We start from the raw sequence: 14,715 nt of genomic DNA on the forward strand, positions 1-14,715 counted from the left end.
CCAGAAAGACAAGATCCAGCCCCACGCATCAGAACACAGGCACCAGTCCCTGCTACCAGGAACCTACACAAGCCACTGAACCAACCTCACCCACTGGGGGCAGACACCAAAAACGACAGGAACTCCGAACTTGTAGCCTGCGAAAAGGAGATCTTAAACACAGTAAGTTAAACAAAATGAGAAGACAGAGAAATATGCAGCAGGTGACGGAGCAAGGTAAAAACAAACCGGACCAAACAAATGAAGAGGAAATAGGCAGTCTACCTGAAAAAGAATTCAGAATAATGATAGTAAAGATGATACAAAATCTTGGAAATAGAATGGGGGAAACACAGAAACGTTTAACAAGGACCTAGAAGAAGTAAAGAGCAAACAAACAATGATGAACAACACAATAAATGAAATTTAAAATTCTCTAGAAAGGATCAATAGCAGAATAACTGACGCAGAAGAACGGATAACTGACCTGGAAGACAAAACAATGAAAATAACTATCACAGAGCAGAATAAAGAAAAAAGAATGAAAATAATTGAGGACAGTCTTAGAGACCACTGGGACAACATTAAATGCACCAACATTCGAATTATAGGGGTCCCAGAAGAAGAAGAGAAAAAGAAAGGGTCTGAGAAAATTTTGAAGAGATTATAGTTAAAAATTTCCCCAACAAGGGGAAGGAAATAGTCAATCAAGTTCAAGAAGCACAGAGAGTCCCATACAGGATAAATTCAAGGAGAAACATAAAAGGCACATATTAATCAAACTATCAAAAATTAAATCAAAGAAAAAATATTAAAAGCAGCAAGGGAAAAATAACAAATAAATACAAGGGAATTCCCATAAGGTTAACAGCTGATCTTTCAGCAGAAACCCTGCAAGCCAGAAGAGAGTGGCAGGATATATTTAAAGTGATGAAAGGGAAAAACGTACAACCAAGATTACTCTACCCACCAAGGATCTCATTCAGATTCGATGGAGAAGTTAAAACATTTACAGACAAGCAAAAGCTAAGAGAATGCAGCACTACCAAACCAGCTTTACAACAAATGCTAAAGGAACTTCTCTAGGCAAGAAACACAAGAGAAGGAGAAGACCTACAATAACAAACCCAAAACAATTAACAAAATGGTAATAGGAACATACATATCGATAATAACCTTAAATGTAAATGGATTAAATGCTCCAACCAAAAGACATAGACTGGCTGAATGGATACAAAAACAAGACCCATATATATGCTGTCTACAAGAGACCCACTTCAGACCTAGGAACACATACAGACTAAAAGTGAGAGGATGGAAAAAGATAATCCATGCAAATGGAAATCAAAAGAAAGCTGGAGTAACAATTCTCATATCAGGCAAAATAAACTTTAAAATAAAGACTATTACAAGAGACAAAGAAGGATACTACATAATGATCAAGGGATTAACTCAAGAAGAAGATATAACAATTGGAAATACTTATGCACCCAGCATAGGAGCACCTCAATGCATAAGGCAAATGCTAACAGCCATAAAAGGGAAAATCAACAGTAACACTGTCATAGTAGGGGAATTTAATCCCCCACTTTCACCAATGGACAGATCAGCCAAAATGAAAATAAATAAGGAAACACAAGCTTTAAATGACACATTAGACAAGATGGACTTAATTAATATTTATAGGACATTCCATTAAAAACAGCAGGATGCACTTTCTTCTTAAGTGCTTCTGAGACATTCTCCAGGACAGATCATATCTTGGGTTACAAATCAAGCCTTGGTAAATTTAAGAAAACTGAAATTGTATCAAGTATATTTTGCAACCACAATGCTATGAGATTAGATAGCAATTACAGGAAAAAAACTGTAAAAAATACAAACACATGGAGCCTAAACAATATGCTACTGAATACCCCAGAGCTCACTAAAGAAATCAAAGAGGAAATCAAAAACTACCTAGAAACAAATGACAATGAAAACACGACAGCCCAAAACCTATGAGATGCAGCAAAAGCAGTTCTAAGAGGGAAGTTTAGAGCAATACAATCCTACCTCAAGAAGCAAGAAACATCTCAAATAAACAACCTAAACTTACACCTAAAGCAATTAGAGAAAGAAGAACCAAAAAAACCCAAAATTAGCAGAAGGAAAGAAATCATAAAGATCAGATCAGAAATAAATGAAAAAGAAATGAAGTAAACAATAGCAAAGATCAATAAAACTAACAGCAGGTTCTTTGAGAAGATAAACAAAATTGATAAACCATTAGCCAGACTCATCAGGAAAGAAATGGAGAAGACTCAAATCAATAGAATTAGAAATGAAAAAGGAGAAGTAACAACTGACACTGCAGAAATACAAAGGATCATGAGAGATTACTACAAGCAACTCTATGCCAATAAAATAGACAACCTGGAAGAAATGGACAAATTCTTAGATGTGCACAACCTTCTGAGACTGAACCAGGAAGAAACAGAATATATAAACAGACCAATCACAAGCAATGAAATTGAGACTGTGATTAAAAATCGTCCAACAAAAAAAAAGCCCAGGACCAGATGGCTTCACAGGCAAATTCTATCAAGCATTTAGAGAAGAGCTAACACCTATCCTTCTCAAACTCTTCCAAAATAGCAGAGGGAGGAACATTCCCAAACTCATTGTACGTGGCCATCATCACCCTGATACCAAAACTTGACAAAGATGTCAGAAAGAAAGAAAACTACAGGCCAATATCACTGATGAACATAGGTGCAAAACACTAACAAAACACTAACAAACAGAATCCAACAGAACATTAAAAGGATCATACACCATGATCATGTGGGGTTTATCCGAGAAATGCAAGGATTCTTCAATATAAGCAAATCAATCAATGTGATACACCATATTAACCAGCTGAAGGATAAATACCATATGATAATCTCAATAGATGCAGAAAAAGCTTCTGACAAAATTCAACACCCATCTATGATAAAAAAAAAACCCTCCAGAAAGTAGGCATAGAGAGAACTTACCTCAACATAATAAAGGCCATATATGACAAAACCACAGCCAACATCATTCTCAATGGTGAAAAACTGAAATTATTTCCTCTAAGATCAGGAATAAGACAAGGTTGCCCACACTCACCACTATTATTCAACATCATTTTGGAAGTTTTCACCACAGCAATCAGAGAAGAAAAAGAAATAAAAGGAATCCAAATCAGAAAAGAAGAAGCAAAACTGTCACTGTTTGTAGATGATGATACTATACATAGAGAATCCTAAAGATGCTACCAGAAAACTACTAGAGCTAATCAATGAATTTGGTAAAGTAGCAGGATACAAAATTAATGCACAGAAATCTCTTGCATTCCTATACACTAATGATGAAAAATCTGAAAGAGAAATTAAGGAAACACTCCCATTTACCATTGCAACAGAAAGAATAAAATACCTAGGAATAAACCTACTAAGGAGACAAAAGACCTGTATGCAGAAAACTATGACAATGATGAAAGAAATTAAAGATGATACAAACAGATGGAGAGATATACCATGTTCTTGGATTGGAAGAATCAACGTTGTGAAAATGACTATACTACCCAAAGCAATCTACAGATTCAATGCTATCCCTATCAAACTACCAGTGGCATTTTTCACAGAACTAGAACAAGAAATTTTACGATTTGTATGGAAACACAAAAGACCCTGAGTAGCCAAAGCAATCTTGAGAAAGAAAAACGGAGCTGGAGGAATCAGGCTCCTGGACTTCAGACTTTACTACAAAGCTACAGTAATCAAGACAGTATGGTACTGGCACAAAAACAGAAATATACATCAATGGAACAGGATAGAAAGCCCAGAGATAAACCCATGCACATATGGTCACCTTATTTTTGATAAAGGAGGCAAGAATAAACAATGGAGAAAAGACTGCCTCTTCAATAAGTGGTGCTGGGAAAACCGGACAACTACATGTAAAAGAATGAAATTAGAACACTCCCTAACACCATACACAAAAATAAACTCAAAATGGATTAAAGACCTAAATGTAAGGCCAGACACTAGAAAACTGTTAGAGAAAAACATAGGCAGAACACTCCATAACATAAATCACGGCAAGACCCTTTTTGACCCACATCCTAGAGAAATGGAAATAAAAAGAAAAATAAACACATGGGACCTAATGAAACTTAAAAGCTTTTTCACAGCAAAGGAAACCATAAAAAAGACGAAAAGACACCCCTCAGAATGGGAGAAAATATTTGCAAATGAAGCAACTGACAAAGGATTAATTTCCAAATTTTACAAACAGCTCATGCAGCTCAATATCAAAAAAACAAACAACCCAATCCAAAAATGGGCAGAAGACCTATAGACATTTCTTCAAAGAAGATATACAGACTGCCAACAAACACATGAAAGAATGCTCAACATCACTAATCATTAGAGAAATGCAAATCAAAACTACAATGAGGTATCACCTTACACCAGTCAGAATGGCCATCATCAAAAAGTCTACAAACAGTAAATACTGGAGAGGGTGTGGAGAAAAGGGAACTCTCTTGCACTGTTGGTGGGAATGTAAATTGATACAGCCACTATGGAGAACAGTATGGAGGTTCCTAGAAATAGAACTACTATCCAACCCAGCAATCCCACTACTGGTCATATACCCTGAGAAAACCATAATTCAAAAGAGTCATGTACCACAATGTTCATTGCAGCTCTATTTACAATAGCCAGGACATGGAAGCAACCTAAGTGTCCATTGACAGATGAATGGATAAAGAAGATGTGGCACATATACACAATGGAACGTTACTGAGCCATAAAAAGAAACAAAATTGAGTTATTCGTAGTGAGGTGGATGGACCTAGAGTCTGTCATACAGAGTGAAGTAAGTCAGAAAGAGAAAAATAAATACCGTATGCTAACACATATATATGGAATCTAAAAATAAAAATGGTTCTGATGAACCTAGGGGCAGGACAAGAATAAAGACGCAGACGTAGAGAATGGATTTGAGGACACGGGGAGGGGGAAGGGTAAGCTGGGCTGAAGTGAGAGAGTGGCATGGACATATATACACTACCAAAGGTAAAATAGATAGCTAGTGGGAAGCAGCCACATAGCACAGGGAGAGCAGCTTGGTGCTTTGTGACCACCTAGAGGGGTGGGATAGGGAGGGTGGGAGGGAGACGCAAGAGAGAGGGGATACAGGGATATATGTATATGTATAGCTGATGCACTTTGTTATACAGCAGAAACTAACACACCATTGTAAAGCAGTAATACTCCAATAAAGATGTTAAAAAAAATAAATACAAGAAAATTTAAAAAAGAAAAAAAAAGTTTTCAATTTAGCTTTTATACAACTTTGTTTTTCCTGGAAGAGAATTCTGCATTTTATAGTACTGGGTTGGCCAAAAAGTTCTTTTGGGATTTGGGCCAGTCCAATAGAATTTAATGGAAAACTTGGCTTTGCTAAGATGTTCTTATTCCATAAGATAGGACAGCTGTACCATGACTCTACAACAAAGGTACCACTTCTGCCACGAGGAGTGAAACAAAATCAAGAGACCCTAAATATCTATTTCATATAACCACCCACTCTAGCCCGAGACTATACTGTTTATCAAACAAGTTTGTGTATTTAGTTAACTGGGAATTTTTCAAAAGTTTAGGTTGGTACCTCCTGGTTGGGAAACTAACACCAGTGTTTTCCCAACCTTTCTCCAGGCTGAGAGAACTAATCAACTAGGCTGAGAGGTTAGTTAAAAATGTACCTTAGGTTTGAGAAACGATTTCACAAGATAACCTTTAATTTATTGTGTTTTTTGATAGTTTTCTTTATTGATATTATAGAGCTCAAGTGAAATTGCAATGATAGCAGACGTATTTTAATAAGAAGAGTACTTATTTTGTCATCAAAAAGTACACTGATGAAGGAAAAGAGCACTTAGTTATCCAATTCGAACAAATGTACTTTAAAATAAATATACACTGTACCACTGGGAATGTTATAGGTGTAGCTGCAGCACAGAACACACACATGTATACTCAGATTACCCGAATACCATGAATGTTGTATCCACTGCAAATTATTCCTAAATTATAGGATAACTACATCCCACTTCCTGATTGCTGAAGCTACATTACCCTTTCCATCTTAATTAGGAAATAGATATGGTAACTATGTGTTAATATTTGCCCTAATGAAAACAATATGAATTTTAAAGTAGGGATACAAAAGTGTCATTCTCCCTGAATAAAATATACAATAAATTATAGCTCAATGTTTTTTCTGCACGTTGCTGAAATAATAGTTCTGCTTTAAAACAAAAGTACATTTCAGTTGTAATTATCCTAGCAGAGTTCTTAAAAGATTATTGATGCTAGAATATCCATATATGAAGTTAAGTTTATCATTTTAAAAAGATGGCCACCCACAAGGCCTTTAAATCTCATACATTACTCACAAGACTTCAGCTGAGGAGGCTCATTCTCTCCTCCAACTGAAGTCAGCAGAACAGCAAGGACGCTGTTCCTGCATCTGAGGTGCCTTCAGTAGATGGAGGAAAACACAATCCACATGCTTGGAAAAACTGAAAACCACCACCGTGTGGCACAGGTGAATACACCAGTTTAAAACAGAGGGAAAATTGAGAGGGTGGAGTTAGTAAAGAAAATCCAGCAAGGGGTGAGTATTGAGTTTTCAAATGGTGTGGAATTTAGCTTGGTGGGAAATTTAGTACTTCACAGGAAATTTCCTCAGAGATCTAAACTTTCTGGCCTTTTAAAAATATTTAAATGCTTTCATATTTTGAATACTGTGTCCTAATCTTAGGAAATGCAGCATTATCTCAATTAGCAAAGCTTCTTGTAAGAAAGTCACCCTGATAATTAGAACAATTGGGGCCAGAAAGGCCAGGCCTGTTTCACTCCACATGGGCCAGTGGGAGAGGGAGGGATGGCTCTTTCCCAGGGCTGGGCCTTTAGAGTTGAAGGCAGAAGGTAGAGAAGACCACGGGGCTCGCATGGATCCTGGCAGTTTGCCTTGGGAGGGGTGCAAGGAAGTTGCTCCAACATAGCATAAAGGATCAGCAACACATGAGCCAGGGGGTCCGCAAAGTGGGACCCAAGCCTGGTGCAGGCCCACGTCAGGAATGGCATCCCTGTCTGCAGATAAGTGAGGCATCAGATGCTCCTCTTCACTAATATGGACCAGTTCCTGCCCTATTCAAGAGCACTGTTAGTTTTTACTATGATGGCCACTAGCGAGTTTTACACAAGATTGGTGACTGAGAAAACCCCCTATAGTCAGAGGTAACCCAAGCTTCACTTCTCAGGCTCTTGTGGCCATTGGGAAAGAGAGAACAGTGCCAAGGACCGAGGCTGGAGAGGGAGTCAGGGCCTGATCAAAAGGGCCTTGGACACCAGGCTATAGAGCCTCAGCTTTACCTGTAGGCAGTGGAGAACCACAGGGGCAGGGCAACCATCAGGTGTGTATTGAGGTCCCACCAGACATAAAATCCTTCTGGAAGGAAGACTTGGCTTAACTGCGAAGGGGTTTAACAACCAGAACGGGCAAACTGAAAAACGAAAGGCACCCACTTCACGTGTCCTGGATAGAATGAGTTCCCTTCCTTTCTGCTTTGAGTGGGGCTGTGGACTGGGGTGGGCAGATGCGAAGATCCGAGGCTAACTAAGAGGGGTGTGCAGTTTGGAATGGAGCGGGGCTATCTTTTGGGTGGAGAGAGAGAAAGTGGGGGAAATGCTGTCACAAAGGCTTGATCAGGTTGGACCGCCTCGAAGGCAGCTGTGAAAGTTTCCCCAGGTGTCATTCCAGATTCCGACCTTGACTGGGCTGCACGCTACTCTGTGACTCTAGGAACCCGCATGGGCACTGGAGACAACAGGGATTCAGGACTGGCTTATGAATGAATGAATGAACAAACGAACAAACAGAGGTTGGCTTCTAGAACGAGGACAAGGACAGAGTGTATAGAGATCTTGCAAAGGCCAGCAGTGCTAAGAGCCTGGACCTTGGTGGTGCCTGCTGAGGGGATGGACAAGAGGCAGTAGCTTTACTCTGATGGGACTCGGGACACTGACTGCCTATGAGGACTGAAGGAGAAAATATAGGTCAAGAATGACTCTGAGGCTTCTGACCCAGGCAACTGGACTTTAAGAGGAAGAGCAGGCTTTTGAGAAAGGAAAATGAATTTGGTGTAGATCACAGGAAGCACTTTATTCATTAGAGAAGCATTTTAACTCCCTTATAGCCAAGATAACCCATATTCATTACAAAAACAAATATATCAAAAAACACTTAGAAATGCAATTAAATTTGTTTATTGAAACAATATAGATAAACTGTGAGTAATACAGATTGTTTTCAGCGTAATATAAGCATCGCACATTTCTCCTGGTAACAGATGATGGATAGATGGCCAGATAAAACACAATAGTAGAAGGAATCTAGAATGATAAATTTTATTACTAGATATCTCCCTAGAGATCAGCAAACCCAATCCCATTTAACAGATGAGGAAGTAAGGACCAGAGAGGCTAGCATTCTCCACTCTACATATGTTTAGGGCACTGACCACGTGCCAGGCACTTGGTGCTGGGCATATAAAAGTAAACAGAACATGGTACCCGTATTCACGGCGCTCATAGCCAGGTTAGTGAGTGAGAGCATCCAGGAAGCAGGAAATTTAGACACAGCCTAGTGAGCATTGTCAGACTAGCATGTTCAAGCTGCGAGGTGTACCCAGTCCAGGCTTGGGAGCAGCCTCCAAAGGCCATGCATGAGCTGACCTGGGAAGGCTGAGCAGAAGTCAGATAGACAAAGAGGCTGTGAAACGCTGCCCCAGGGATGCAGAGGTGAGGGGAAGCATAATATGTCTAATGAATCAAAGGAGTTCCAGTACAAGGCAATTCTTGTCCTGGATTTCAGAAACAATAGTCCCCTGACTCCCAGTTCAGTGCTAATGTTAGAATGCTACCTGTCTCTACAGGTCTCTTGACAAGTATGTGATGATTCAGCACATATATCAATACTCTTGCATAGAAAAAAAGGAAGCATATATGGCTCATGCTTACCCAGAAATAGACATTAAGATTTTCCAAACCCTCCTGTTTAAAATATATCTTTAGAGGAATCATTACTTTGTGTTACAGCCTTTCATTTCCTCCCCAAATGTTTACATCCATTGGGTCACGCCATAAAGCTCTTAAGGCCGGAAGGGATTTTAAGGCATCACACCGTCAGCAGCCAAGGGAGCACAGGGTGGGGGAAAAGGAGGTGCTGGAGGCATGCAGCAGTGGGCTCAGCCACTACCCTGGCGCAGGCAACAAGCGGGTCATTGTCTGTAGAGAGCTGGGGCATTAATACCAAAACTGACCCAAGTCGTTCTGCTCTTTTTATCACCATGTGCCAGCCATCTAGCAATTCCCAGTAAGGTCGATAACAACACATTCACCCCTGCTGACCCTCCCCTCGCCCCGTGTATGCCACCGCACTTCCCATACACCTGCACACAGAAAGCGCAGCTCTCAGACAGGCTTCGGAAACATCTGAGGTCCCCGTGTTAGCCATCTCTTCATATATTATCACATACTCTCCATTCCATTCCTTTTTGTAAACCTAGCCCAAGTAGTCACAACCACACATACAAAACAAAACAAAACACACATCGAAGTTTATCTTCCTAGAATTATGATATTTATCTCTAATGAGAGTCTCATCTCTCAAGTCTCAAATCTGGTTCGAGCTGGGGCGGCTGGCATCTGATGTCTGATGCTGTCCCTTCCGTGTTCACACGCTTATCAGGAGCAGTCCTCGCTCATCCTCTCCGGCTGGGCTGTCTGGCATGTGCTTGGCGGGGTAAACACCGACGGGTCTTTAATGCCCAGCTGTATGTCGAAAAACCGTGTGGACAACAGCACACTGTAATTTTTGGTGAAGGTTTCCTGGACAGGATAACAATCCTTGAGTGTATAAATGCCAATCCAGGTTTCATCTATAGGAGGAAGGCAAGTTGAGTTTTTAATGTACAAGACAGGCAAAATGTGTGTATTTTTAATTATGCAAAATATACATAAAATAGACCATTTTAACCATTTTTAAGTACAGTTTGGTGGCACTAAGTACATTCACATTGTTATGAAAGCGTCACCACCATCCATCTCCAGAAATTTCCCATACCCCCCAGTTGAAACTGTCCATTAAACACTAACTCCCCATTCCTCCCTCCCCCCAGTCCCTGGAAACCACCATTCTACTTTCTGTCTCTATGATTTTGACTATTCTAGGTACCTCATATAAGGGAAATTATACAGTATTTATCCCTTAGTGACTGGCTTCTTTCACTTAGCATAATGTCCTCAAGGTTCATCCATGTTGTACCATGTATCAGAATTTCCTTCCTTTTTAAGCTTCAGTGATTTTCCACTGTATGTATACACCAGCTTTGTGTACCCATTTGTCTGCTGATGGACGCTTGGGTTGTTTGCACCTCTGGCCTTGATGAATAATGCTGCTATGAACATGGATGTCCAAATATCTGTTTGAGTCCTTGCTTTCAGTTCTTTAGGGTATATGCCCTATATTGCTGGGTCATCCGGTAATTCTGTGCTTCACTTTGGAGGGAACCATCATACTGTTTTCCACAGCACAAAGGCCTGTGTTTTTGAAACAGCCTTGGGGGAGGTGTGTTGGCAGCATTGCAGAGAAGAGCTTCACATGTATGTATAAAAGCAGATATAACAATGGCAGTAGGTCTGGTCGCTGCAACTTTAGTTAGTGTTTGGGGGAAAGGAAAAGGAGGCACCCAAATCTAATGTGTGACTTAGACAAACACCTTCCATGTCACAGACCTCCAGGGCATCATGAAACATCAGAGCCAAGGCCAAGCCCATAATAGTCAAAGTGGCAGAAAGTTACAGGGGGCCTTAGAAGGCTGAGGTGTTTGTTCAAATGCCTTGCTTAGATCCCGGCACTACACAACTAGCAGAGTACATTTGGGGACTGCAAATGGAGTTAAACAATTTGATTAAGCTTCTAAATTTCCTTAATGGACTTAAACATTATTTCCCATCCTGCTTCCTGAGATGCAATACTTGAATACTTTGTTGAACCCTTACACGATCTGGCTGACTTTCTGTCCGACCACTCCTGGACGGTGATCTGCTCCTGAGGTCCCCCAATGGAGTACTGGTCCTCAAAGGTGGAGTTCTGAGGGATGTCTAGAGGGTCCCAGGGGTCTGTCAGGGTGATCTTGGAGCACTGCTTGGTGGCTTGTTCAATCTGAAACATCACTCCATCCTTATAGAGCAAAATATATTCAAATAATCTGGAAGACAGATTGAAAGAGAACAGTTCAGGACTTTATGTTACAATCACCATGTCTTTTATCAGCATAAAAGCCAAAGACCTTTGATACAAGTTATTCTTAAAATAGAAAAAAATAGTTTTGCTGCTAGGCAATCATTTACTTACTTATAAACACTAGGTGCATAAACAACTTGAATATAAAATAATTAAAGTTCAGGGATCAAAACCGAATATTCATGAGACTGTTACCTATCATACCTATCAATTACCTATTACCTTATCAAGTACTTATTGTATGACAGACCCTGTGCTTGAGATACAAACATGAGGAAGGTGAGGCCCTGGGTTAGCAGCTGGTTTGTGACCCTTTAGCCTCAGAGACACAGGAGGATTTGACTCTTGCCTTAGTTGTTGAGTCCTTGTAGCCCTGAGTCAAGGGACCACAGGGGTATGCTGAATGCAGGATGCCAAGAGCCTGCTGAGGACGCACCAGACGCCTGTGCCCCACTGTCTCAACTGTCATCATAGGAATGGGCTTTGGTGAGGTGCAGCTGTGCTGGGAATGGGCTGAGACAGGGAAGGACAAAAGCTGAGGGGACCCCAAGCGAATGGCTTCGCTGAACTGAATTTGTCTGCGTGTTCTCAGCCTCGTCCCTCATACCCAGTGCACACCCTACGTGCAGAGCAAGCCGGAAGTATTCCCAGCCTGTGCCCGAGCCCACAGACTGCCCGCCGTCACCTTGCACGCTGTGTGGTCACCAGCCCCGTGTCTTTCCTAAAGCTAAGCCATCTTGGTGTTGGGTGAAGCTCGGTGAGTTTCCATGCATTCAACTGTCAATCTAAAACTCAGGGCACTGCTATTGATCAAGTGGAGTAAGGTTGCAGCCCTGATCCAAAAGTGAAATTTGCAACACCTGAGGGCAGAAGAGCCCAGAGAAGTAGCTTTTCGTGAGCAATAGCCAGCAGACTATCTGTGATATGTAAGGCTCACCCCACTCCACAGCCTCCAGCGAGGATGCCTGTTCTCCATCCCAAGTCAGGATTTGAGATTTCTTCAGAAAAAATATTATAAATGATAACTGTCCATATGGTCAAAATAGTACCATTATTAGGATTATATTTCATTTTCTATGAGCTAGCATAAAAATATAAACATAACCTCATTTTACGTATTTAGAAATATCGACCCTGCTTACTCTAGAAAATGTTTGAAATGACTTACAAGGGTAAAACCCAAGCACAGACCTTGAGAAGTGGGAGTGAATGGAGAAGGAAAAGGAAGTGTTCACGTTATGCGCTACGGCTCAAACATGGAGCCAACCTCCTAGACTATACATGCAGGGCTCACATCAAAGTGCAAGCCCTTTGGAGAAGTTTGGAGTTGGACTGTCACTGCTTCCTCACTCACGGTTAAGTCCCTGGCGCATCAGAGTCTAAACATTCATGGAAGGAATATAGAAACATTAGCATCAACTATAGAGCATACTCCAGCCATAATATGGGATTCTTGGTCCATACACAGATCCTGACCCACGATCCTCTCAGGGAGAGAGGCCGCCCACGAAGCCCCTGTACCGTGTGCTGTCAGGCCTGGCTATCTTCATCCTCCCCATCTCCTTGTGCTTTCCCAAGTTCAAGGTGTTTAGGCTAGAGAGTCAGGCCTAGCTTTGGCTGATACTCCAGTTGCGTGCAGTGATTGTCCCCTGAAAGCTTTGCACCCATGTGCAGGAGAGGGGGGTTTCCTTCTTGAAACTCAGCCCCCGAATCCACAAAAGCACAGAAGTGGGAGCCTGGCGGCCATGTTTGTGTACATGACCTGGCCACCCTCCTCAGAGGGGGACATCTGACCCAGGGTGGGACAATCAGATGCTCCTGCTCGGACATGTGGAACTGCCACTGAAGGTCTGCTAGGCAGTCTCTTCGTGTGGCTGGTCATGTCGTATGTAAACACAGGAGCCATGGGAGGCTAAGTTCCAACAGGTGAACTGGATAAGAATAAAGAGTGAAGCACAGAGAAGCAGCTGCAAGCTGGGATTCCAACAGCTGTTCATTTCCTGGATGCATTTCCTCTCTGAGGCCTGGTGCCTACAGATCCACCTGCAGAGTTATGATAATAAGTTTCCTTTGTTCTAATAACTTTCCTTTTTCTGCTTGGAACTTTTTGTGTGACTCATAACCAGGACTCGTTTCTAATACAGTTGAGGACTCCACTGTTCCATCTAGAGCCCTGGAACAGCCGCCAGCACAGCTGTTCTGGGAGAGGCACCACACGGGCCACTGAAGAACCAAGGGCCGTGGATGCCTGGTCAGTCAACTGCCAGGGAAGGGGGCAGCAGGAAAGGAACTCTGCTAACTTCACTGTTTTCCCGAGGCCAGCTCTGTCCATATACAGAAGTAAAATGAAAATTCTAGACTTGAAACAATCACTACAAAATGTTAACATTGGTTAATCCTGGGGAGTCTGAACACAGGTGTTTGTTATGATGTTCTCTGTACTTTTCTAAGTTTTCAAAATATTTAATTTGAAAAAAAGAGGGCACAGTATGATACTGAGGTTATGTTGACAGTGCCTTAAGTAAAACAGAAAATATTAATTTAATGGGAAACAAAATAGAACTGTATAAGTCATTTTTTTCAAAATCCCATGTGGCTATAAATGCTAGTACTGCTACACTGAAAGTTTTGGAAAAGAAGATTTTCATGGCTTGTATGTTTATATGAACGTCTTCATAGTCAAGATGTAGGTTCTCCATCACAGCTAGGATAAAGGGCCTGGAACCCGATAGAGCCAGAAGGTCAAAATGTAGAGATCAGCCAGGGTTGAAATGAATCATCTGCTTGGGATGCTGTGCGGGTAATAACCCGTAGATCTGAAGCAGTGATGGACTTCAACAGAAACTGGATCCTGGGAGGTGAGATCAAAGCCTGGCTCTGAAGTGGAGGAAGCTGTGAGGGCAGGAGTCACCCCAGGGTGCAGTCAGGCAAGGTGAGGGGCTGGAATGGGTGTGAAGGACGAGGCAGGCGGGCCAGCACTGGGTCAACAACAGCCTGCAAACTTCGCCTCCTCACTGGCCAGACACCAAGCAAAGCATTGTTCCTGGAAGGGCCCTGCCGCTGGGTCTCAGGTTCTCCCCGCCCAGTCAAGAGGTCAGCAGGCCAAGCTTTTCATGGCAACCCAAATGCAGAGGAGGTGCCCGGCGGGCCACTTGGCCTCTCACCTCATGGGACAAAGGATTTTTGTGTCTTCTGACAAAATTCTCAGGCTGTGTGGACAATTTCTATTGTTTCCTGAAAAATCCATTTTCCTAAAAATTGAAACTAACTTAGAGAAATAACAACTCTCTGCATACGTGTCTACTGATTTTTTAATTTTAATTGTGGTAAAATACACGTCACATAAAA

General features: G+C 41.6%; 1 protein-coding gene across 1 annotated transcript in view; it reads right to left on the minus strand.

Annotated features, from left to right (window-relative positions):
• Nucleotides 1–8,215: 8,215 nt before the first annotated feature.
• Nucleotides 8,216–14,715, minus strand: part of EPDR1 (ependymin related 1) — a 34,694-nt gene continuing 28,194 nt past the window's right edge. Inside the window, exons 2-3 of the mRNA XM_079931916.1 lie at nt 11,124–11,332; nt 8,216–10,000 (exon numbers count right to left, since the gene is read on the minus strand). Coding sequence (XP_079788042.1) covers nt 9,807–10,000; nt 11,124–11,332 — 403 coding nt within the window. The 3' untranslated portion in view covers nt 8,216–9,806. The remainder of the gene's footprint in view (nt 10,001–11,123; nt 11,333–14,715) is intronic.

The sequence above is a fragment of the Stenella coeruleoalba genome (assembly GCF_951394435.1).
Source record: "Stenella coeruleoalba genome assembly, chromosome: 9".
Classification (NCBI taxonomy): Eukaryota; Metazoa; Chordata; class Mammalia; order Artiodactyla; family Delphinidae; genus Stenella; species Stenella coeruleoalba.